The 25,837-nt window shown below is 44.6% G+C and overlaps 1 protein-coding gene across 1 annotated transcript in view; it reads left to right on the top strand.

The window, feature by feature from the left end:
• DLGAP2 (DLG associated protein 2) overlaps positions 1 to 25,837 on the top strand; it is an 896,861-nt gene that overhangs the window by 492,103 nt on the left and 378,921 nt on the right. The window contains exon 3 of the mRNA XM_025394866.1: positions 171 to 203. Within this exon, the coding sequence (XP_025250651.1) occupies positions 171 to 203 (33 nt within the window). The remainder of the gene's footprint in view (positions 1 to 170; positions 204 to 25,837) is intronic.

The raw sequence follows: 25,837 nt of genomic DNA, 5'->3' as shown, positions 1-25,837 counted from the left end.
GTTGCTGGTGTGCAAGGTCAGAGCTGGCTTTGTTTACGGAGGGTCCACCGGCTCTGGTGGTCGAGTGGCATCATCTCAAAGTTGTACTTTTGTTGTTGCTGCTGTTGAATCTTTAACTGCATGGTTGAGACCCTGTGGGTGTAACCGCTTCTCTCTGTCTCTGTTTTCAGAGTCGCAGTGCACGCTCTGCGGGGAGCCGGAAGGTGAGTATCTGGCATGCTGCCTGGGGTGGGCGGGGGCCGCGCGGCTCACAGGTGTGTGGCTGGTGACAATCTGCCATGAAACGTGTTGAGAACCTTGAACACTGAGGCCCCTTTCTGTGTGCTGTTTGATATGAACGTGAATCAAATAATGGAAGCAAAGTGCAGGGTGAGCGTTAGGACTGAGCCGCTCATCTCTGAAGAACTGGCTTTACCATCAAATTGCAATATTGTCTTTATTTTTTTTTGTTCTGGATCGATAAATTTCCATCAGTCTCTGCAAGGTAACAGAGGCGGATACAGACTTATTGGCTTTAAGTGCATGAACCCAAGGTGCCAGTGAGCCTTGGCTGAGTCGGATCTGGGAAGCCGTTCCCGAATGTCGGTGGCTCAGCCTGAGAGCGTGTGGGGCCTTTGCTGGCCATGAGTGATGTTCACTAGTGTTGCTTATTTCACTTTCCGCGCAAGTCTCATGTGTTTTAAACACGCGGCAAAGCGGGGCCCTTGAGTCTGTCATTTGTTGACTATTTGGAATGGAATTAGTGAAAGCCAGCATTGATGTAATATTTTTCGATGGTCTAATTGGAAAGAATAAGGAAAATGTGGTAAACGCCTGACCCCTATTAATGGGGACTCTGAATTAACTGGAGCTTTGATTTCGAGGTCTGTTTTCAGCAGAAAGAGGCAAATTGGCTAGAAAACGAGTCAGCCTCGGGGAACACGGGACACTGCCAACCCCAGGGGTGTGCCTTTGGGTCAGAGCCCAGGCCAGCTCTGCTCCCACAGGTGAGATGATCCCAACCCGTGACTCCGAGAGCTGAATGTTAAAGGCTTCTGTACACTCGCGGCCACAGAAGCTCTGTCACATCCACTGGAAAGGCTCTGACCCGCAATTTAAAAAATAAAATAAAGTGAGTACAGGGTTAACTTGGAACTTCTGTCAAACACTCAATTCCCTCATTTGGTGGTTAAGGGAAATATGACAAGGCTTTTAAAACTTTTTCCTGTGTCATTTAGTAGGCATGGAATGCACAGATATATCCACGATAAAGTCAGTTACTGTGTATTTTTAAATCTTAAGCTTCACTTTTATGCAAAACATCAGACTTTGGATCCCTGGCATTTCCAGAGTCAAAAGTAATGTGATGTTTTAGAGTCAGGTGGGTGGGGGCTGTTCCCAGGTGGAGCCTGGGATGCTGGTCTGGGTGTGGCAGAAGCCTCCTGTGATGGGGAAGCCGCAGGTCCTTTCTCCTGGAGACGCCAAGGCTGCTGCAGAGGATGATGAAATTCTGTAGCCTGTCTGTTGGGTGTTTGAAAGCTTTGTTATTTCTTATCATTCTAACTTCCGTTGCCATTCCCACCATGGAAAGCATATCATGCTTTGAGTTCATTTTTCATTCTCTTTCCCCCAACCCCCTATCGAGGGTTTTCAGTGTGTGAGAGAAATTGTGAAATATAAAACCTTGTAAATAGTGGTTTAAACACATTGCATCTTGCTTTTCATCTACTTGTTTCTAGTAACAAATGTCTGCCTCTGCCAAGGACAGTGGCCCGTGTGGGGTGTGTTTTGTTGTCACGTGCCACTTAGCGTTGTCATGAAAAGAAGAGTTTGGTCCCAGTGAGTCAGAATCAGTGATTTTTGGAGACAAGGGTTTCGACCAAATGAAGGCTGGTAAATCACCCCGGAGTCCTGGCTCAGGGATGGATGTTGGATGATTTCTGAGATTGACTCTAGAAGGGACCTTGGCTTGCCCAGGCTGACTTGAGACTACCAGAGTCGTCCAGAGCGTGGGGAGGTGGGCTGGCTCCCTCGGGGCACTCCAGCCTCAGGTCTGTGGCCTTTCAGGCCCGGCACCACCAGACGTCAGACCAGAGTGTGCGGTCCTGGACAATCTCAGGGTCGCTCCCCCTGGTCACCTACCTTGGCTCGACCTCCACATCACACATACTGTCAGCTCACAGCAAATGTGTGACAGTGGGGCGGGGAGGGGGAGAGACCTGCTCCTTGCTGCTCTAGGGGCCGGTCAGCTTCCGGATATTTAAAACGAGACAGACTGGACTCCAAATAAGAAGAGTCCCCCTGTCCGGTGGGGAGCCCCACAGAAGTCGGGGGACTCTCCAGCCAAGGGTGGCGGGGGAGGGGCTGGGCAGTGGGGGCTGGGGGTGGGGCTCACTGCTCTGGCCTGCCCCTCCCCACTGGGCCGCAGTTCTCTGAAGCTGCCCGGGTGTTTCAGACATGTGAGTGCAGTTGCTCCAGATCAGGGAGGAGGACGGGCTCATGGCGAGGTCTCAGCTGTGTTTTAGTTTTTGCAAAGCACTGTCATATGAATATTCATACATTTTTAAAATCATTTAAGTAATTAGTCTAAGTGAGAGCTGGCTGGGCGCGGAGAGTGGAATCTGAAATCAGCCTTTTTGTTCGATAATTTCTTAGGCAGCTTCTGTGAGTTAACTCACAAATGTCGTGGCACAGAAATGACCAGCCAGAGGCTGGCGGCAGCGCGCGCGGCTTGGATGTGGGTGTGCAGCACTCATTACATCCAGAAGGTGCAGGCACCACCTCATTTAGCGTCTCTCTTTCTTGTCAGAAAGCTGTTAACAGCCTTCGGTGGCTAAGCCAGTGAAGTGGGAAACACCTATTTGCATTTTAATGATTAGTTCTTTCAGTGAGAGCTAGTTCTTTGGATCCAGATTGAATAATTAGCCTGGTCTCAGATGATATCTGTCAAACAAACAGGACCCAGGACAAAGTTTACAGGACGCTGGAGACCTCAGAATTCTACAGCTGAGGAGGCTCTGCAATGGTGTGGCCTATTTTTCAGAGAACTTAAAATTTTAATTATATATAAAATGTAGATCATGATCTCAATACGCAAATTACTTACATGTTCTGTAGTACAAGATTTTGAAACTTGTGAGACTATGTTTTCATGAGATAAAAATGTTTAATAGATTGATTGTTATTTATTGGTACCTTTGTTCCTACCAAGAATATGCGGACAGCCCAACTCTAAATCCTTGAAATGCAGCGTGGCGTGAAAATGGAGCGGCAGTTTGCTTAACGAGGGTCCGATGCCTTTAACAGGAGTGCAGTTTCTGCAGGTTCTGCTTTCAGAGTCCTCTCCTAATAATAATCATACATTTACTAAGAACAATCTCAGTTGTCATAATAATCTGCCAATTTAATACTAAGATGGTCTCAATTTGTATCATTTTCTTAGTGATTCCTGTTACCTTTTAGCTAAAGGCAGTAACCACATACTATAGAGCGATAAGATGGCAGACTGGTTTATCTTGACACAGCAAAAATTCGTGTGTCATATAATCTGTCAGTTTAATATAGGAAAATAATTTAAGAGTACATGATTCTTTTTAAACTTTATTGACAGATGCATGATACTACTTGCTTTTCAACTAGAACACGGGAAAATTTATGGACATTGGGTGGGGTCACAGATGTCAGTTCATGTATTTGTCTGTTGGTTTACATTTTTATGGCTTGATTTGTTACCATAGCAGATAGATTTTCCGAGGTAGGAAGACAGATAATGATGCCTGGCGGGGCTGGGAGAACGTATCTGAAATCCACAGCGATGGAATAGCAGTGTCTTAGATCTGTGTTATTTGCCCCCATTAAAACTAAGAAATAAAATAAGCTATTAGTATTACTATATAAATGTAGCATGAGAAAATGCTACAAAAATGTTGGGATACATTGACATGAAAGATTCTTTAGCAATAGAGGCCTTAAGATTGGAATTTTAAGACACAATAGATGATTTGTGATGGCAGAAATATATATATTGGATTATTTGGGTAATGTTTTAGAAATTCCAGGCTAAAAGCAAAATTCAAGTCTTAAAAAAAACTAAATAGTTTAAGGTATGAGATTTTCTTTCTAAATCTGTTTTCATTTTTGTTGTTTTTACTTTGGTTATTGGAAAACACGATCTGCATGCTGCCCTGGGAATTCTGGGAAGACGAACAGAATCTTGTATTTGAGCATTTTGGGAAGACGAACAGAATCTTATATTTTATCACAGGTAGGAGGAACCCAGGCCATCTCTTCTCCCTTCATAACTCACAATCAAGATATTGGGAAAGTTTTCCTGAAGTTAGTAGCATGAAGTTCTTGATTTTTAAATGTAAGATATTCAAGATTTTCCCCACAAGTGACTCAAAACAATGCGGTCTCGTTAGTGGTTTTTTGTTTTTAACCTTAATTGAACATGTGTCGTCTTGACGTTTTAAGACCTCTTAACAATTCTGGGGTTCTTGAAATTGCATATTGAAGAGCTTAGAAAGTACCCCCAGCCCTGTTCCCTGCTCTCTGTGGAGGGGAAGGGCACCACCTCTTCAAAGAGGGCTGCCACCCCGTCTCTCTGAGACCATACCTTTTTAATTGAATGCTTTGTATAAAAATGGTCTTTTCTAATTGCTATGTGTGGTTTTCAGTGATTATTGTTGCTTAAGAACTAAAAAGTTCAACTAAGATTTGAAGGAAAACAGACTCAGCTCCAGCCAGTCCGTCTTCTAGGACGTTAATATGGTTAGGGTTTTAGTGGAAGTCAGGAAACAGTCTCTAGGGTAAGAGACAGAATACTGCTCCTCTCTTACCCCAGATGGAAGACTGAGTTGACCCCTGTCCCATGCCCAATAAGAATAAATAAAATACTGCACAATTTGTAACAAAATTTATTTCAGTGCATAGTTGAGCTTGGATGAAAACAAAAGAAAGGAGATCCCCTGAGCCCCAAGAACTAAGAAGGAATTCCAGCCAGGGGATCAGCACGAGTTCCAGCTGCAGTAGCTCCTGAGATGCAGTCCCAGAAAGGGGCCTGGGATGGGGCTGGGATTGCAGTCTGTGTCCTGTGAGGCAGGGGTGGTGGAAACACTGGAATTGAGCCTCTTGAATCAAACCCAGACACTCACCCAGCTTCCCTGTTTGTGAGAAAAGAACTGGAAAAACATGCCTGAGAAAGTGTGAAGAAGCTTATCACACATCCAGGGCCGTTGGTAGGACATAAAGTTACCAACAAGAAATGCACACTCCAGGTATGGATCTGAGATCTGAATTTATATTACCTGTGTGTTGCAGAAGGACAACATGGTGACATTCATATGAAAGTTGTTCCAAAATCAATTATGATTCTGTCTGAACCTAAGGGCTCTGGCAGAATCAAAATCACAAACTATCTACACAGAATTCTTGACAACATAGGGGTCAAAGGACTTCTCCACTATAAAATAGTACCCACTTTAGATAAACATACAGAAAAGAATATAATCCATATAAAGAAACTTTAAGGAAGTGATATGGTTTGGCTGTGTCCCCACCCAAATCTCGTCTTGATTTGTCGCTCCCATAATCCCCACGTGCCGTGGGAGGGACCTGGTGGGAGGTAATTGAATCATGGGGGTGAGTCTTTCCTGTGCTGTTCTCATGATAGTGAATAAGTCTCACGAGATCTAATGGTTTTATAAAGGGCAGTTCCCCTGCACACACTCTCTTGCCTGCCGCCATGTAAGACATGCCGTTGCTCCTCCTTTGCCTTCCGCCATGATTGTGAGGCCTCCCCAGCCAAGTGGAACTGAGTTCATTAAACCTCTTTTTAAAAATAAATTACCAAGTCTAAAGTATTTCTTCATAGCACTATGAAAATGGAATAATATGGGGAGTAAGAAGACACAACAGGACAATGAACAACCAAAGCCCTAGAAATAATAGACTTGCCTAGATATTGGATACATTTACAAGTATTAAATAGATTTTCAAAAGAAACAGGAGCCATAATTGTAAGAAGTGTCTATTATGAGGAAAGAAAGACTTAAAAACAAACAGAATATCTGGAAACAAGATAGGTCGTTTAAATAGACCACTATGTGGATATATTATTAGAAAGTAGATTAGACAGAGCTGAAAAGAGAATTGCCAAACTGGAAACTAGATATTAGGATATTACCTAGAACTTTGCATAAAAAATATAAAGGGAAATAGAAGAATTAAGATGCATGGAAGATGGCTTGAGAAACACAAACACATGCCTGGAATTAAATGAGAAATTAAAAAACAATGGGGAGAAAGGAGAAGCGGCGTTAGTCAAAGAAGTAAAGGCCAATATTTTCCTAGAACTGAAGACATTTATTCAGCCTCTTTGATCTAAAGACTCCTAAGACTGAAGCCAGACAAGTACAGACACTCCCATGCCTTCTAAAGTGAAACCACAGAATAGGAGACAAAGAATCAATAAAGCCAGAGAGAATACAGACAAATGTACTTGATTTTCAGGAGACTTTTTATAGTCAATATTGATGCCAGATGACATCGGAAGAATGTCTAAGAATTTCTGAGACAATAAAGAGAGTGAATAAAATGCAAAATACTTAATGTAAAGGTGAATAGAAGAGGAGACAGGTAGGGGAAGGGAGAGAAAAAGGCTCAGACAACACAAAGCACATGGTAGGATGACTCTGGTTTTTTTTTTTTTTTTTTTTGAGACGGAGTCTGGCTCTGTCACCCAGGCTGGAGTGCAGTGGCTGGATCTCAGCTCACTGCAAGCTCCGCCTCCCAGGTTTACGCCATTCTCCTGCCTCAGCCTCCCGAGTAGCTGGGACTATAGGCGCCCGCCACCTCGCCCGGCTAGTTTTTTGTATTTTTTTTTTTTTTTTTTTTTTTTTTTAGTAGTGACGGGGTTTCACGGTGTTAGCCAGGATGGTCTCGATCTGCTGACCTAGTGATCTGCCCGTCTCGGCCTCCCAAAGTGCTGCGATTACAGGCTTGAGCCACCGCGCCTGGCTGACTCAGGTATTTTTATAGATAAAATCATTGTTTAATGATAAAGGGAATCTGCTCCAAGAAGCTATAAGAACCATCTACTTTAGAATAGATTCAAGATATGCAAAGGAAAAAAATAATTACAAGGAGAAACCAACAAATGAAAAATTATGACAGGAGGCACCCTTGTCTAAGGACACAACCTCATCGAAGGGAGTGGGTCCCACCTAGCAAAGGAAGAGACGCTCTAAAAGGGGTTTCCCTGGCCCCCAGCATTCCCAACAGGGATGCTGTCTTCTATCTGCTGAAGGGGGTTCTTGCCAAGTTCACAAAGTTTAATTTTTTGCTTGACTTCAGTCCTTTTTTGGCTTATGTGGCATTTTAGCAAGCACTTGTCCAAGCAGCCGTGCTTTTATTGGAAATATTTGCAGGACCCTTCTGCTTTCCAGATGAGCACAGATTCCCCTGGGTGACATTCTCTCTATTGGGCAGGGTGTGGAGCAGGAAGCAGCATCTTTACTCTCCCTTCCCAGGGTCCTCAGAAGCTCCAAGAATCCGTCTCCACATCACCCTGGTCTTCATGGCCAGCCATAAATAACTATTACCAAAGCATAAGTCGATCATATCATTTCCTTCCTTAAATGTTGTCCGTTCTTCCTCTGTTGGAGAAATTCCACATTCATGATCTTGCCCCTACTGGTCTGTCCAATGCTATTTAACCACATATGAAATAGGCACCCTCTGTTCTCAGTCACCACACGCTGACGTCCGGGTCCGTGGGTGCACCTGGGACATTGAAGGCTTTACAATAAAAGCACGATACAGTGATGGGGGAGGAGGGGTGTTGAGTGCAGACTGAGTGTGTGTGTAGGTATTTGTGTGTGTGTTTTATGAACAAAGAGAAAGCTGTTGAGGAATACTTTGGAATACCTCCCCTCTCCCCGCTGTGTGTGCAGCTTCTGCTAGGATAATGAATAGCTTGCTCATTAATTCGTTATCCCAGCAGAAGTTGCACACACAGTGGGGAGAGGGGATGTGTAATAGTTTGTATTAAAAATAAAAAGGGGCCAGGCGTGGTGGCTCATGCCTGTAATCCCAGCACTTCGGGAGGCCGAGGCAGCTGGATCACAAGGTCAGGAGATCAAGACCATCCTGGCTATCATGGTGAAACCCCGTCTCTAGTAAAAATACAAAAACAAAATTAGCTGGGTGTGGTGGCGGGCACCTGTAGTCCCAGCTACTGGGGAGGCTGAGGCAGGAGAATGGCGTGAACCCGGGAGGCGGAGCTTGCAGTGAGTCAAGATTGTGCCACTGCACTCCAGCCTGGGCAACAGAGCGAGATTCCATCTAAAAATAAATAAATAAAATAAATAGTCAGCTATGTGGGCACAGTAGCTCACGCCTCTAATCCCAGCACTTCAGGAGGCTGAGGCGGGTGGATCACTTGAGGTCAGGAGCTCAAGACCAGTCTGACCAACATGATGAAACCCCAATTCTACTAAAAATACAAAAATTAGCCAGGCGTGGTGGCAGGCGCCTGTAATCCCAGCTACTTGGGAGGCTGAGAATTGCTTGAACCCAGGAGGTGGAGGTTGCAGTGAGCCGAGATTGTGCCACTGCACTCCAGCCTGGGAGACAGAGCGAAATTCCAGCTCAAAATTAAGTAAGTAAATATATAAATAGGTCTAGAAAAAGACCTCCAGGGTCAGCTCAGGCACCATTTCCCCGATGAGACCCCCGCGCCCTCCTTGTCGCTGGCCCCTCCGTAGAGCTCTGTTGGGCTTCCTTTGACACCCCTTCCCTTTTTCTCCTCTGCAGATGTCTGTTGGGGCCGAATGTGTGTCCCACACTGAGCTCAGTGCTGGTTCTATGGGAACTCTGAGCATGGGAACTGATTTTTCCTCCACCACACCCACCCTAGTCCTCTGCACTTCGTAGCCATGTATTTGTGAATCAAATGCATAAAGCTGGCTTAATGGACGTCTGTTCTTATTACAATATAAGTGCTGCATTTAGAATCAGAGGTGATGCCACAGCTATTAAATATGATAAGACAGTGAAATGGGGATGAATTGCACACACCATCTGGTGTCTGAGACTGCAACAATTACCCATTTATGCAGAATGTTATAAAATTCACAAATGCTAATTTGCGACTTTCTTTCTTTTTAAGAAATAATATCCAATATCAGAGGTTCAGGTATTCTGGCATTGAAACAATTTCACCTCAGTGATAGGCTCAGGAATACATAAATATTTTATATTTTTGGTCACTGGGTAATTTAAATATCAGGCCATGGGTTTAGTGTGATTAGAGAAAATACTGTCTCTTTTCTTTTTGCTAAACATGCCTAATTGTTGAATTTTGAAGCATATTTGGGAGATGGAAATATATACAATTGAATGTTGAGGAAAAGAAGTATTAGAATTGTTCTCAGTAATTCATAATAAGCTCATTTGCAATGTTGAAAAAATCGGCTAAAGAGAGACGTTTAATGTGGGGTAGAGTCTGACAGAACTTTGTTTTAAAATTAGAACATCATTCGTGCCGTCTCGCAAGAAGCATAAAATACCCCCAATTTAACGTCTTTCCGTTGATCATCTGAGAGTCAAGTATCCTTAAGAGAATTCTTACCTTCCTGAGCTCCAGGAGTACAAAGATGTTAAATGGTTATTCGATTTCCTGAGAGTTACATGTCTCTGCAGAAGCCACATTATCTCAACTTACTCTTTGTTTCTTTAAAAAGTTAAAAACATTTCCTAAACATGCACCTCATGTTGCACACTGGGAAATGTGGGCATTGTTCTGGGGTCTCACTCTGACTTGGCAGGTGCCAAGACCTTTTCAAAGACAAAGAAGCTTTTATTTGACTTAGACCTTCAGGCTCAGTCAGCTTTGTGGTAGAATGACATGGCCAGAGCCAACAGCAGCGGGGCCCTCAGCTCTGTCTGCAGCTGATTCTATAGACAACTCCGCCATGGTCCTTGGTCTGAGATGAATCTTGGAGGGAGACCAGAGAGGAGGAACAGAATTCCCTGATGAACTGGTAGGGCATACGGATGTGAATTCATCAAGTCTAAATATCCTGGGCTCCTAAGCAACTGCAGGTTGGCCCACCCCTTTGTCGGTGGACCCGTCTGCCCCCTCTTCTCCGGGCCATGTTTGTCGCTGCTTCCTTCCCTGCCCTTCTCCTGGATTTTCTTCATTTTCCTGCCCGCATTTCACAGCAGTAAATAAGTCCCAGGACACCATGTTGGGTGCCGGGAGGAGGAGCCAGAGGCTGTTCCAGGCTTGAGCTCCCAGCCTGCAGAGGCTCCTGGTACAGGGAGGACCAGACCTGCTAGAAAGACCACCCCGTGTGGCACCACGTGGCTCTGTGGCTTCACAGAGCAGGTGCAGCGAGCCCAGGTCAGAGCCGTCCCCCTTCCTGTAACACTTGCTACAGGGCTTGTGTTTCTACATTCGAGCTGAATTTGAGATATTCTTTGTCTGTTTATGTAACTGGGAGAAATGAGAATCCCTTCGCCCTGAAACCCCGTATTATTGTGGCTATAAATCCCTAATCGTGCCCTCCTCTCTGATTGGTGCGTCTAACAACGTTACCAATTACGAAGAACCGAAATTTTTGCAGCACCCACCTTTGCAAAATGACCTTGGAAGGAAATCACCCCAGAATGGGATGACTGTGCACCCCCTCCCCCAGCCAATCTTGCGATCGGATGACCCAGAACTCAAGCTGCGAACCTAGAAATAAGCAAAAAAAAAAAGGCTGGCGAGGAGTTTTAGACACTGACGTTGTATTTTTAAAGCTGGAGAATCACCGTGGTGTAATGAGCACACCAGAGGCCCTGGAACCGAAAAGGCAAACTCGCTGGGTGACTCATTCTCTAAAAACGATTGAACTCAATCTTCACTTCCTCTTCGTGGACCGTGGAGAGGCACATGCAGAATCCCGCGTGTGGACGGAATCGTCCTGAAACCGGTGTTTTCCTGGGCGGGGAGCGTTTTCATCACAGGCCTTGCCTTTCTCAACATGCAGTAGCGGGTGGTCTTTTCCCGTTTCCCCTTGGGGTCCTGGTCTCTCCTGATGAAGTAGAACCTCCTCCTTCTCCCTGCAGACACCTGTATTCCACCCAGAGCCCACGTCTTGGTTGACTGACCATGACGCAATGCTTTCTCCTGCTGGCCGTGGGTCGCTCTGATTTTTTTTTTTTTTTTGAGACAGTCTCTCGCTCTGTCGCCCAGGCTGGAGTGAGCGGTGCCATCTGGGCTCACTGCAAGCTCCGCCTCCCGGGTTCACACCATTCTCCTGCCTCAGCCTCCCGAGGAGCTGGGACTACAGGCGCCACCACCACGCCCGGCTAATTTTTTGTATTTTTAGTAGAGATGGGGTTTCACCGTGTTAGCCAGGATGGTCTCGATCTCCTGACCTCGTGATCCGCCCGCGTCGGCCTCCCAAAGTGCTGGGATTACAGGCGTGAACCATAGTGCCCGGCCGCTCTGATTCTTAAAAACCGGGTGGGTCTTGTCTCACCAAGATGGGAAGCCACATGCAGGACGCTGTGTTTGGTCAACAGCATGGGACTGGGAATATGAGAGCTGTGAACTGTACACACAGAAGGGACTCGGATGAATGAAGAAGCAACGTCTGCGGACGTGCTGGAACAACAGCTCTGAAAAATGTCCAGAAATAGAAGGAGAAGTGGGACCTGTAATGTGGGCAATGGGGAGAATGAAGGTGATTATTGATCATCACAGCCTCATTGACTTATAGGATGCAGAAGCATTTGTTTTGCTTTAAAAATCGTTTACGGTATACATGTCCTCTGTTTCCACTCCTGCGTTATGTCCAAGATTGACTTTCTTCAGGAGAAATGCAGGCTCCGAGCCTAGCGGACAGAGTCAGGCCAACATACATGTCCTCTGTTTCCACTCTTGCCTTATGTCCAAGATTGACTTAGGAGAAATGCAGGCTCCGAGCCTAGCCTGGGACAGAGTCAGGCCAGGAACCAGGTGCCATCTTAACCTCTTCGCCATTAATTCAAAGTGGGGACTTCTTAAGAACCTGACTTCTCAGACCCTGACGTTCTCCTGTAAAATTCCCTTTGCCTTAAAATTCTGTGTCTCTGTGTGTGTGTGTGTGTGTGTGTGTGTGTGTGTCTCTCTCTATTTGTATCTCTGTGTGTGTGTGTCTCTGTGTGTGTGTATCTCTCTATTTGTGTCTGTGTGTGTGTCTCTGTGTGTGTGTCTGCCTCTCTCTGTGTCTCTGTGTGTGTCTCTGTGTGTGTGTGTGTTTCTCTATGTGTGTGTGTGTCTACCTCTGTGTGTGTATCTATTTGTGTATGTGTGTGTGTCTCTGTCTCTTTCTGTGTCTCTGTGTGTCTGTGTCTGCCTCTGTGTGTGTGTGTCTCTGTGTGTGTGTGTCCACCTCTCTCTGTGTCTCTGTGTGTCTCTGTGTGTGTTTCTCTGTGTGTGTTTCTCTGTGTGTGTATGTATCTTTGTGTCTGTGTGTGTCTCTGTGTCTGCCTCTCTCTGTGTGTCTGTGTGTGTCTGCCTCTCTGTGTGTGTCTATAGAGTGAAGCCTCTGCTGTCAGGGGCTGGTTTTTATTTTCTGGATATTCTACATGAATTTGGTTTCCGCAACTGTATACACCATTGACCTGCTACTTGGTAAAACTCTGTTTCTTATTGTTAGACGTGTTGCAGAAAGGCAGATGGGAAGTAATTTTTTAAATTTCGGAATTGTAATGACGGATGACCCATTTCCTAATATTGCAATTCTCAAATTCTTTCCGCACGTCTTCGTGAAATCAGTGGTGGTGAATTTTGGCAGATTAACATTACCAAATTAAATTATTAAATAATTAAATCATAAACCCACAAAAAAAATACATGAAAAGGGGAAAATAGCATACGTTAGGAGTCAAGATTAGAGCCAAACAGGCCTTGGTAAAAGTCCGGCTTTCTCCACCTCGCACTGCGAGACGTCCAGCCCGTGGTGTGACCTCACGGCGTCTGGAGCCCTCAGCCAGGAGGGGTGAGAGGACGCCCATCTCAATGCGATTTTGGAAGTTATGCTCTTTAAGCACAATGCGTGGCACACAGTGGGGATGCAGTGACTTCTGTTTTATTTTTATTCTGGAGACTTGACTTGATGAACTTCCTTGTTCATTTCTTGATTATTCACTTCTTGTGTCTTGCGCCAAGCCCATTTATCAGGCATTACATGAGTGCCGAGGAAGCACAGGCACAAACGAGATAGTTGTACATCCGAGAAACACCTGAAAATTCAATCAATAGTTGCAATAAAGAGTTGTAAATACAGCAATAGTTGTACTGTAATGATGATGAATATTGATCTACTCTTTTATAAAAATGGTTCCCACAAATGGTGAACTCATAGAAACAAGAGTAGAATGGTGTCTGCCAGGGCTCAGGGGGAGGGGAAATGGGACAATGTTGGTTGAAGGCTACACACTTGTTGTTTAAGATGAATAAATTCTGGAGATCCAATTAGAATGATTTCTTTTTAATTTTTACATATTTATGAATTTATTTTTAAAGAGAGTCTTGTTCTGTCGCCCAGGCTGGAGTGCAGTGATGTGACCTCAGCTCACTGCAACCTCCACCGGGTTCAAGTGATTCTCCTGTCTCAGCTTCCCAACTAGCTGGGACTACAGATGTGTGCCAACACACCCAGCTAGTTTGGGTATTTTTTTTTTAGAAGAGATGGATTTCACTACATGTTGACTAGGCTGGTCTTGAACTCCTGACCTCAGGTGATCCGCCTGCCTCAGGCTCCCAAAGTGCTCGGATTACAGGTGTGAGACACCATGCCTGGCCTAGAATGATTATTCTCCATTTTCTCAAATAAAAAATAAGAAAGTTAATGTATTCACATTTTAAAAGCAATTAGAATACCCTTATTCTAGGTAAAATGTAAGACAAATTGAATTTGAGTTGGTATTTCTGCAGTTAGAGATGGAAACATCAACTCAGTTTATGTGAGTGAACATATATAATGCATAGCAGGTCCACAGTGTGCCAGTGTATTGTGGTAGGGGCCAAGGAATTTCCAAAAAGTGAGATCTAGCGGGAAAAGAAAGCTTTTATATTATATAGAAGTTTTATATATAGAAGTTAGGCGTCTATATATAAAACATTATATATATATAACATATATATTACATATAAACGTTTTATATAGAATATATATTTCACATCTATGTTTCATATAAATATATCTATATATCATATAAATTCTGTAACATTTTAAACTTTGTTTTATGATCGTGCCAAAGCAGCACGAATGATTTCAGCTGTGGAGAGGAATAATCAAGTGTGAAGTGCTGGATATGGGGGAGGCGTTTGATAAATGGTGCGCAGGACCCTATAGGAAGGCCAGGCCTGAGGAGCATGGTGTTGAGGTTCGAGGGTCTGTAGGACTCAGACCATGGGTGACTCTTCCCATCATGCTACAGATATCTCTCTAGAGCTAAGAAGGTCCATGAGCTGCAGGCCTACAAGTCCCTCTCACTGTTGTAAGTGTCTGTAGAGGCTTTGGCGGCAGAAGGATGTGTAGTTTCCATCAAATTTTCATGGAGATTCATGACCCCATAAAAGGTGAAAAGAGCCGCTTCCGTGGTGTGGGCTATGGAACCTGGGAAGGAATGTTTAGAGTGTGTTGACGTTCCAAAGCCATCTGGGTCCACCTCTGCCTTGGATATCTCCAACAAAGTCCATTTGACCACTGGGGTTGATCCTGGTCCGGCTCCTGAATTTTTATCTCAGGCCCATTCTTATGATAAAAATGAGTAAATGGTAGCTGTGGATAACTATGGAGAGCTGTCTCTGGAAGGTGTTTGTCTGAGTGGACCTGGCTGGGTTAGTCTACAGGCGGGCCCTCCCTCTAGCCAGAAACACACATGTACCCTAACGTCCAGTACTTGGGTGTGGAAAGAGGTGGGAGCTGTAGGAAGTCTGGGAGCCGCCGGGGCTGCTCTGAGAGAGCCCTGCTGGGGACTCGAGTCCCTGCTGCCAAATGAGCATTTGCGTGGGAGCATCAGGTACAGCTCACATTCCTGAATCACCCCAGGCCGTGCAGCTGGCTGTGGAGTGGAGACCCGGGGGGTCAATGTGCCTTTACGTCCCACCGTAACTTGACGAGGTTTAGGCTCATGATGGGTGACCAGGAGTCTCGAGCTGCAGCAGTTCCCGCGCTCAGGTGTGGATGGCCGGCAGGATCGTCCTGCTCTGCTGGTTCAGACGTGCAGTGACGGCTTTATCAGGTGCAGAGGCAGCTCCATCCTTCCCAGAAGCCCCTGGCTCTGCACAGGCCCTTGGAGTTTACTGCATGCAAATGTTGGCCTGAATTTGAATTTAATCCAAATTCTCCAGCCCACGTGGTACCTCTGCTCAAAGCTGCTTCTAATGAATCAGGATATATGCTGCATGTAAAATTAAGATAAACTTGTTGTAGAATTCCCAGGGAGGTAAGTGGGATTCTGTTCAAAGAGTGAGAGGCTGGAATGACATTGGTGTAGAATTCCCAATGGGGGACTTTAAATGAAATTTATGGACTTTAATATCTTCATGTACAGCCGGGAATCTGCTCTGACTCTGGACAATAAGGTGTGTGCTCACTAAAGCTCTTTGTGATTTTGAAACCAGTTCCAAACCTGAGTCATTCAGTAATCATTTTTCATATATGAAAGTCTTGTCAATTTAAATAATGGCTTTGAGATAAAATCGTTAGAATTCTAACAGCGTAACGGCTCTGTTCAGCATATCTGAATTTGCAAGAGTCAGGTATTTTTACATTTATAGATAATTCTAAAATTATATCTTTAATTTGTAACTTAATATTTTAATTTTAAAATAAATACTTTATATTTCAAATAAATCTTAAATTTATTTTACAAAATTATTTAAAATCGTGAACTCTTCCCCACCCACTGTAAATGTACTGGAATGACACACGCATGACACACAACCACACATGTGCCCCCACGCATACACACATATTTTCATGTGAACATGAAAATAAGCCAACACATATAAGAACATAAACCATAAAATGAGTGACTTTGGATTTGTTTTCTGAGATTGTTGTTTTCATTTATCTTTTTTGTTTGTTTGTTTGCTGTAATTGTGGTCAAGCTGAACTAAGCTAAGAATTCCATCCCGAACATTCAGGCTGGATATTTGGTATATAATTCCAAACAAAAGGAGGCAAGGAACCCTCTTTCTCTTAATTTACCGACTTAAAATGCGCTCTGGCTTTAATTCGTTTGGGAGCAACTACTTTATGAATATTCCTTGTAGACCCCACCTCATCCAGCACTAGGAATTGCCGCAGCCATAAGTAAGTGTTCACTGCCTGCTGCTGTGCCCGGAGTCCCAGCTCTCTGATTCATGACCCTGTCTGTTGCTTGCTCTACTGCAGACGGACAGACAGAGACCACAGTGCCCGTAGTCCCAGCTCTCTGATTCATGACCCTGTCTGTTGCTTGCTCTACTGCAGACGGACAGACAGAGCCCACAGTGGTGGAGGCTCCAGCCCAGGCAGAGAGGGTCCCTGAGGACCTGTGTTTTAATTTTGAGCACTGGCTCAATGTCATGGTCCTAGTGCCTCTCTGAGTTACACAGACCAGCTCTGGAGTTATTATGTATAAAACCTGATTCCAATGTTAAGAGGAGGGAAAAATAATTCCTTTGGGATCACATGGTCCAGATCCCTCAGTCTGCAATGAAGGAACTGGGGCTCAAAGAGGCAGAGTAGCTTACTAGATGCTTGCAGAGCAGATAGAACCAGGTACACACTCTAGCTCGGGCAGGGAATTTGGAATTAAAAAGAACACACACACACAACAATAGATTTGCACCCCAGATGCTGAAGGAGTGCTCACATCCATCGCATTTACCACAAGACCTTGGGCCCTGGTCCCGGGACCATCCGGAGATGACTTCAGTCTCCAATCAGACATCGGCGTCAATCCCAGATGCAGGTGGAACTCGTAACAGCATCGTTTTCATGCAAACTGAATTTATTTTCATTCCCAGATCTTCACAAAGACAAAAAGATACTGCAAAACCTCTCTTTGTAAGAAGTATATAGGAAAAGGGTCCAAGTAATTGTCACTCTAGGGCTTCTGGAACTTTGTCCCCATATGAGTCATGGTTCTCTAGAGGGACAGAACTGAGAGGAGATATATATATATAAAATATAGGTGAGCTTATTAAATATTAACTCACAGAATCACAAGGTCCCACAATAGGCCGGCTGCAGGCTGAGGAGCAGGGAGAACCAGTCCCAGTCCCTGGACTGAAGAACCTGGAGTCCGATGCTTGAGGGCAGGAAGCGTCCAGCATGGGAGAAGGGTGTAGTCTGGGAGGCTAGGTCAGTCTCTCTTTACATTTTTCTGCTGCTTTATCTTCTAGCTGTGCTGGCAGCTGATTAGATGGTGCCCACCTGGATTGAGGGTGGGGCTGCCTTCCCCAGCCACTGACTCAAATGTTAATCCCCTTAGGCCCCACCCTCACAGACACACCCAGGATCATACTTTGCATCCTTCAATCAAGTTGACCCTCAGTATTAACCATCACAGTCCCCAATCTGAAAAGAGCAAAATACATGAAATTCCATGCAAAATCAGGATTTGAGAGAGATCTGTAAGGACTAAAATAAAAGATGCTTTTTGTAAAAATCAATATTGCCCTTTGGGGAACATTCATTAATGTGTATTTGCCATGTATAAATGCTGTCGTTTATTTCTCTAATCTTTTTACTTTGACCTTCTTACAAAAGAGAACAGCCATAATATGTAACTGCGGAAAATGAAACGGAAACTCGCTGTCATCCTGCCGCGGAGAGACTCAGGCACTGCTCACGCACTTGCTCTCTCTCCCAACTCCAATTACCACCACCCCCCACCCTAGCTCTCAATGTTATATTTCTTTTATAACAACCTAAAACATCATGATAGCTGCTTTTGTACCCAAAACACTATGAAAGTGATACTTCAACATTAGGGTCTTGGACTGACACATGAATTGACTTGGAATGTAGATTTTCATCAGGCACTGTCAGATGGAACCAGTTTGGATCCTGGCCACACGTTGGTAAACCCGCCCGGCTTTGCTGAGTGGGTGCTGGGGAGGGAAAGGTTGGGGGGGGGACGGGAGGGCTGCTGAGGTGGCATCTTCACTTTGCTTGTGTGTGTATCTTCACGTATTCCGCCTGTACTTTACCCTGAAGGTGTTTCTCTTGCTATAGTTTTCACTTTAAGTGCGGTTTGAGTACACCATGACCAGGAAGCCCAAAGGCAGGTGCGTCTGGTGTCGATGCCTTGACTTTCCGCCACACATCCCTGGATCCCTCTAGAAAGTCTGCTTGGATGAGTAGAACGAGACACTCTAGCTCACATTTTATTGGCCAAATGTCTTGGTTTTCTTTAAATGTAGTGCTTATTTAAAATGTAAAGTTGTTTTCGGCCGGGCGCGGTGGCTCAAGCCTGTAATCCCAGCACTTTGGGAGGCCGAGACGGGCGGATCACAAGGTCAGGAGATCGAGACCATCCTGGCTAACACAGTGAAACCCCGTCTCTACTAAAAATACAAAGAAAAAACCTAACTGGGCGAGGTGGCAGGCGCCTGTAGTCCCAGCTACTCGGGAGGCTGAGGCAGGAGAATGGCGTGAACCCGGGAGGCGGAGCTTGCAGTGAGCTGAGATCCGGCCACTGCACTCCAGCCTGGGTGACAGAGCAAGACTCCGTCTCAAAAATAAAATAAAATAAAATAAAATAAAATGTAAAGTTGTTTTCATTGTTGAATTGATATTTTATACTGGCAAAAAGAACTTCAGTATCTTGGATTGGAAGACATTGTCATTTTCTCACTAAAATTAATAAAATTAGGTTTCCATGTTGTGGCAGAGTTTTCAGGAATGCCGTGAGTAGGGAGTAGGTGTTTTTTAATGGAATCATATAACATCAAATGTGTTCCTAAATATCATTTTTAGTGGTTGCATATTATTCCATTTTGTTGGCCCACTGTGATTTACGGAATCGGTCCCTTGTAATGGAAATTTAAGCTGTTTCTAATCATTTTACTGATGTAAGTCGTACCTTTGGGAATACGTCTATAGCTTTATCTGTATGCTCCTTCATGATTGAATCTAGAAGTCTCAGAAATATAGTGGTTCATTCCAAGTGTGACTATTTTACTAATGAATTTTTGGAACCCAGGAGTGACTTATAACATGTGCTTCTTCCCCATTCTGAAGTGGCAGACGTGTATCTGTGCCTATGTAGCCCCTCCCCAAGGGTTTGGAAACTGTATTTTTTGTTGTTGTTGTTACTTCAAATAAATCTAGACAGCTTGTTTTTGGTAGGCTCTAGACTAAGCACCAAGACTGTGGAAATTAAGAGAGCATGGAGAAATACATATAGCAAGAAGCATATAAAACAAACATCTGACCTGTGATAGATGTGTGGGGTCAAATGGGAATGGCCAGTTTTACCAGGAGGCAGGTGAATTAGAAAAAAAAATGATTATGAAGCAGATGATTCTTGAGCTGTCTTGGTATCCAAGTATTAGCCCAGCAGATGAGTATCCAAGTATCAGCAGGCAGGTCAGTGTCTGAGTATCCAAGCGTTAACCTGGCAGGTCAGTATCCAAATATCCAAGTCTTAACCTGGCAGGTCAGTATCCGAGTATCCAGCTGTTAACCTGGCGGGTGAGTGTCCGAGTATCCAGGTGTTAACCCAAATGAGTGGAGGGTGGGCTTCCAGGCTGGGGGCAGCTGCACTGAGCTCGGGGCAGGAATCAGCATGCCCACGTCAGGGAGCGCCCCCTCCCTTGGCAGGACCGGCTTGCTCTGAAACCTCACCTTCCTCTGCACGTTTCTGTAAGGGTCCAACTCCCCACCCTTTGCTGGGGCGGGGACTGCACAAGGACAGTGAGGCAGAGGTATCCTGTCCGTGACAATGCTCAGCGGAAACGTGATCTTGAATCTCCGTTAATTTAACGTGATTCTAGATTGGGTATTGGGAGGGAGTTGGTAGGGATGGGAGCTCATCAAACATCTTAAAAAGCAAATTATTATTTTTAATCATCTTTGTCAGTAGCAGCTTCTCAGTAGCCTCTTGCAGTTTCAACATTCGGGACACATGCCTTTCTGTTTCTCGTTTGTTCAGATGATGCCTCAGGCCAGGTCAGGTGAGGGAGTGGCATCCGTGCTCGCGGAAGTCAGCAGAGCTGTGTTCTAGCTCTTTCTCCTCCATCAAAGAGCTGGATGACATCAGAAGCCACTCACTCCCTTGGGCTCCCAATTAATTTCCCTATAAAAGTGGAAAAGAAAATCTATATTCTTTCTAAGATCTCTTCCAGTTGTAAAGCTCCAGTGATTAGAAGAACAGAATTAGACAGCATGGTCCTTGACTTGAAAGAGCCTCAGCTCTTTGGGGACTCTGCTCACCATGTCATCGGTGCAATCGTGAACCTGGTCAATACTCAATTACTTTCCTTGTTGTTGGTTGAGGGATAAATGCCGAGAAGGATAAGTGAATTCCAATACAATTAAATCCTTATGCTAACTTAACAAAACAACTGCATATCATTCTGTTTACTTACTGGTACTGTCAGTAACTTGATGAATCTTTAAAATTCGGGTTTAGTAAAATTCAGATTTTAATTAAAATGATGTATTTCTTTAGTCAAGCCGAGGATTTGTTGCAGAAAAGAGATCCCTGTGTAGCTGGTGCCTTCTTCTCTACTTCACCTCATGGGTGGCGTAACCCTCCTATCTGTATGTTTTAGGCACAGGCAATTATAACAACTGCCTTTCATTTGATAAATGGATTATGTAATGAAAATCCCTTTGACAATGACAGGCTTTAGGCCATAAAAATACTTTCAGTGTTCCATTTGATTAAACACAAACACTTCTTAGTCTTTCCAGAGGAGAGGAAGACTATGTATATGACTTTTTGGACAACTTAATGTTTAGGGGATATTTATGCAGAAATGTCCTTCACATTGATGAATCCATGATTGTACATGAGTAAAGTCACTTATGATTTCTTTCAGTTAAGACGAGGATACATAACATATAGAACATTAGCAGTAACGGGGAAGAAATGAACTATACTCACCCCAGGGGATGTGCTTTAACTGTAAAAATTTACAAAACAAGAACAAAATGTATTTTTCTAATTGGGACTTGGGCAACATTGCAAATAGAGGTGTCAGTAGTGTGCTTTGACAGGCTTATCTCTGATAATTTTAAGTTAGGAAGTTCTTAACCTCAAAAGCCCTTTGTAAGAACAGCGCTAACGTCCTTGGATCATTTTGTTATTAGGATTCATCAGCGCCTTGATGCTGTGTTCTAGAATCTTCTTCAACTCAATTTCAATCCAATAAAATTTTATAACTGCCTTCCATGAACGAAGCTCTGTTTGGCACTTGATGTAAATATGTGGGCCTAACTACGGTGTCTGTCTTAATTGATTTTACCAAGAAGTATGAAAGTTAGATGTGTTCAAAATTAAGCTTCAAGGCAGAAATACGTATCCTAATTAATATACCAAGAAGCTGCTGCAGAGGGAAATTGCAATTCTAGGTGTATTAGATTCCTATGGTTGCATAATAGACTGCCGTAAGCTTAGCAGTGGAACACAACACACATATGTCATCTTGGAGTGTGAGTCCGGGGTCTGGGAATGGCGTAGCTGGGTCTTCAGCAAGGCTGCCATGAAGGTGTCAGTTTGTGGGGCTTGGCTGAGTTGGTGCTGGCTTCCAAGCTCGCCCAGCCAGCTGGTAAGATTTATCTCCTTGTGGGCTGTAGGATTCGTGGCAGCTGCTTCAAAGCCAGCAACAGAGCAAGTGGCAAAGTGGCAGGCAGGATGGAACCTCCTCACCATATCCCCTACTCACAGGAGAGACACCCAGGACCTTGGCCACCCTCTGTTGGGTAGAAGTCTCAGGCCCTGCCTGCACCCCAGTGAAGGGGTTCACACAGGTTCACACACAGGTTTGAGCACCAGGAGGCGGGGAGCCCAGGAGGCGCCTACATTCTGTCCACTGCACCAGGATGAAGAAGTAACGTGAACAGAAGTTCTGGACTTCGAGGAGCTTAGAATTTAGTAACTTGCTGACATGCACTCACATAAGGTCTGGAAGTTCTGAGCTTTCTGGTATGTGAATGCTTTTGTGACCTTAACTGATCCCCAAATGTGGCTTCAGGGGTCGCACAATTCCTTTCATTCATTCCTGATGGCTGTTCACTAGCTGGTTTGGGTGCCTCTGAGGTTTCCTCTTCATGAGCCAATTTTAATGATCAAATCTCATGAGTCCTGCTACTAAGAATTTGAACCATCTCTGCACTTAGTTTATAGCCCGGCTGTGCTCCTAACCCCTTCCCATCTATTTCCTTACAATTAAAAGTGATCCATGAATATTTAACTGAGGAACATTTTCTTAAAACCTACCTGCATCATAATACTTATTTATCTCTATTTAATAAATATCTATTGATTTTCCCTGTATCAGAAAAATACATGCCACTAGGTATTTAAATAGGAAGGTATTTAATAGGAGGATTTAGGAAACAGTAATATTTTGGGGGGTCTGTACAGGAGGAAGGATTTCTTGTGGCTCAAAGTTAAAGAACTTCATGGTAGAAGTGACATTTGATGTGTGTCTTGAGGAGTACGGGGAATTTCATTCAGTGAAGAATGGGAAGACCCCCAGCCACCAGGGCCCCTGTTGGCAGGTGCATGGCTCATGGGCATGGAGGGGAGGTAGGAGAGCTTGGTGCCGCCTCCAGCTGGGCAGAGGAGTCTAAGGATAACAGGCTGGAAGGGCAGCTTGGGGTCAGGTTGCCGTGCAAGCTTCGTGTTTGCAGATGTCACCTGTGATGGGGAGATTCTTAAATGGGACGCAAAGGCCATCCTAGGGCTTAGGGTATCTTCAGGTCTATCCCTGAAATCACATTCAAGTATTACATGTGTGTTCTGGGAACAAGTCCATTGCGTTTGCATCAGACGCTGTATGGGGAAAGTGGATTTGGAGCCAGCTGGAGGTGGACAGGGAATCCTAACCATAGCTCCACGATCTTGGTCAAGTAATGGCCTTCCCGAGCCTTCTCTGTAAAACTGAGATAAGAATAGTGCCCAGCTCAGAGAAAGCTGTAGGTTTCAATGAGATTATGTATGTCAAGTTCTTATCATAGTGCCTAACACACTGTAATTATTTACTTTTAAAAAGTGTGTGTGTGTGTGTGCATATTACGAGTTTTAGTCTGTATCCTATCGATGTCTAAGCAGGGCTGATTTAACAACCTCAGAATGCAGATACCTTCAAAGTTGTAGATGTGGGTTTTGAGCCATGTGCTGCATTATGTTCTGTGAGAAATGGGTGATGGTGGAGGTGCCTCCACCCCCTCGCTCCCGGCGAAGGCAGCCTCTTGGGTGACTTCCTGTCATCATGACCTTGATTCTATTCCTAGTCCCTTAGGCACCCCCAGTGGCATACGGCTCAATGCTCAGTGAATATTCCAAGTTCCTGCGCTTCCTCAGCCCTTCTGTCCCCTGGGCATAGGCTGAACACGCATCAGCCCTGGCAGAGACAGCCCTGGGCTCCCTGAGGTCACCTGCAGGGCTCAGACAGCATTAAAGACAGTGGAGACCCAGGGTTGACCAGTTCTGAGCACGTCCTCATTCTCATTGGGGAGCTGTTATTAATAAAATCCATACCCAGTCAAGAGTACAGCACCAGTGTTCTTCATGAAATTCAGCTCCCCACACTCCTTAAGGCGGAGCTAACCAGGGAGAGGTGGCCGCCCCAGCTCCTTGGAAGGCTCCCCCGGGGGGTCAGCTGTACGAGATGGGAACAGAGGTGTGGAGGAACGCAGCCGCACCCCACTGGCCTTTGAACTGTGACATGGCTCCACCACACTGGGCTTTGATCGGCCCTGGGAGAGACGTTCAAACCACAGCCAGAGGGTCATGGGATGGTGTCAGTTACTGCTGATCCGTGAGCATGCACCAGGGCTGAAGCATCCGGACGTGGTGTGACCTGAACCCAGCGCCCTGGATTTGTCACTCTTCCATTCCCTCAACAGCGCCCAGGCTTTTCACATTCATAAAAGGCATGTGTCTTTGGGTATCACATGTTTGTTTTGATTTATTGAATATGAGTTATTTTAAAATAAAATACAAATGTATCATCCTTTGCTCTACTGAAAAGATGAATCACTTAAGCAGCTGCAGGAGACAGTTCCTTTCAGCCCGGGCGCTCGGCTTTGCTTCATTATAATTTCCAGTTTTCTATTTGCCTTTGCTTCAACTGCAGAAACGAGTAGCGATGATACTGATACAATTTTCATTGAATATTCAACTTTCCTTTTGTAAAAATTCTTTTTGCCACCTAACAAGCATTTTGAAAATGTTCATGCCCTTTGGCCTTGTCACTCTAATTCTGGGACACAATCCATGAAAATAAGTAAATATTCAGAAAAAACTTCAAGTATAGCATATTTACTGCCATTTTATTTACAAAAGCAATTTTAGCACTACCACACTTAAAGTATGAGAGTAAGCTACACCGTTCATGTGATAAAACCATGCACAGCCCTTCCATGTGATGTTTTATAACATTTCTGAAAACGTGGAAAATGCTAGAGCATCCGTCTGTAGCTAAAGTAATGTTCAAAGTGATTATCTTTCACGTTGGAGCTCTAGGTTCCTATTATCTTCCTGCTTCTCTTTTATAGAGTCCAAATTTTCTATGACAAGTATGTGGCCTTCTTGATAATAGGAAAAGTTGTTTCAAAATTACTATTGCCCAGTCCTTAGAGCAACAGGAAAGTGAGACAGCTCAGAGCATTCTGACTGCGCAGCTGTCTCCCGCAACAGCTAAGTGCAGCAATCTCCAGGACAAAGGGCTCTACGGTTGCCGGTGGTCATTTGAGGAGTCCACTGCAGGCTTACATTTCCAGGAGAGATTTTCTAAATTGCTTCAGAGGAACCCATTAAAATGATCCCATCAGTAATTGAGGTGTGGTATGGAGAGGAGACAGTGAGAGTGTGCAGGTGTGTGGACCGTCACCCGGGCTCCGGCGCTAATGCAAAGATGTGAGGATTTGCTGCAAGACCAGACCACAATCCCCATGCAGACCATGAGCTCTCAAGTCATCCCCTTCAGCGCTGCCTGTTTCTCACAATTCTTTTTATTGCTTTTTCATTCATCCCAAACAAAACATTTTTCCTGTCTTCTTCATTCTTTGTTTATTCTTTTTTTTTTTGCTCTGTCACCCATGTTGGAATCTCAGCTCAGTGCAGCCTCAACGGCCTGACCCTACCGGCTCAGCCTCCCGAGTAGCTGGGACCACAGGCCTGGCTACTTTGTGTATTTATTGAGAGATGAGGTCTCGCTGTGTTGCCCAGGCTGGTCTGGAACTTCTGGCCTCCCACGTCAGCCTCCCAAAGTGCTGGGATGACAGTCATGAGCCAGCACTTCTTCTTTCCTCATTCTTGACCTTCTGTGTTCCTTTACTTTCTTTTTGCCTGCCCATCTCGTTGCACCAGATTCTTAGGGCTCAGAGCCAGCAAATGCCAGGTTCTTGTCTCCACCTGCAATCCTGATTTATTTCCCTTGCTTTTTGGTGTTTTGCCAAATTTTAGCAATATCCTTCCCATGCCATTTAATAGGTTATGTGTAGTGTAAATTCTATCATATTTTTTATGTAATTGAATTCCACACGGCTGGAATGAGGAAACTTGGCACTTGCATCGTATTTTTCTGAGTGTTCTGTTGTGTTGGTCACTTTCCCAATGGCTCCCATCATAGACTAAGAATATA

Source organism: Theropithecus gelada, chromosome 8 (genome assembly GCF_003255815.1).
Source record: "Theropithecus gelada isolate Dixy chromosome 8, Tgel_1.0, whole genome shotgun sequence".
In the NCBI taxonomy this organism is placed as follows: domain Eukaryota; kingdom Metazoa; phylum Chordata; class Mammalia; order Primates; family Cercopithecidae; genus Theropithecus; species Theropithecus gelada.
The sequence above is the reverse complement of the archived record's forward strand: the minus strand, read 5'-3'. Positions and strand labels throughout refer to the sequence as shown.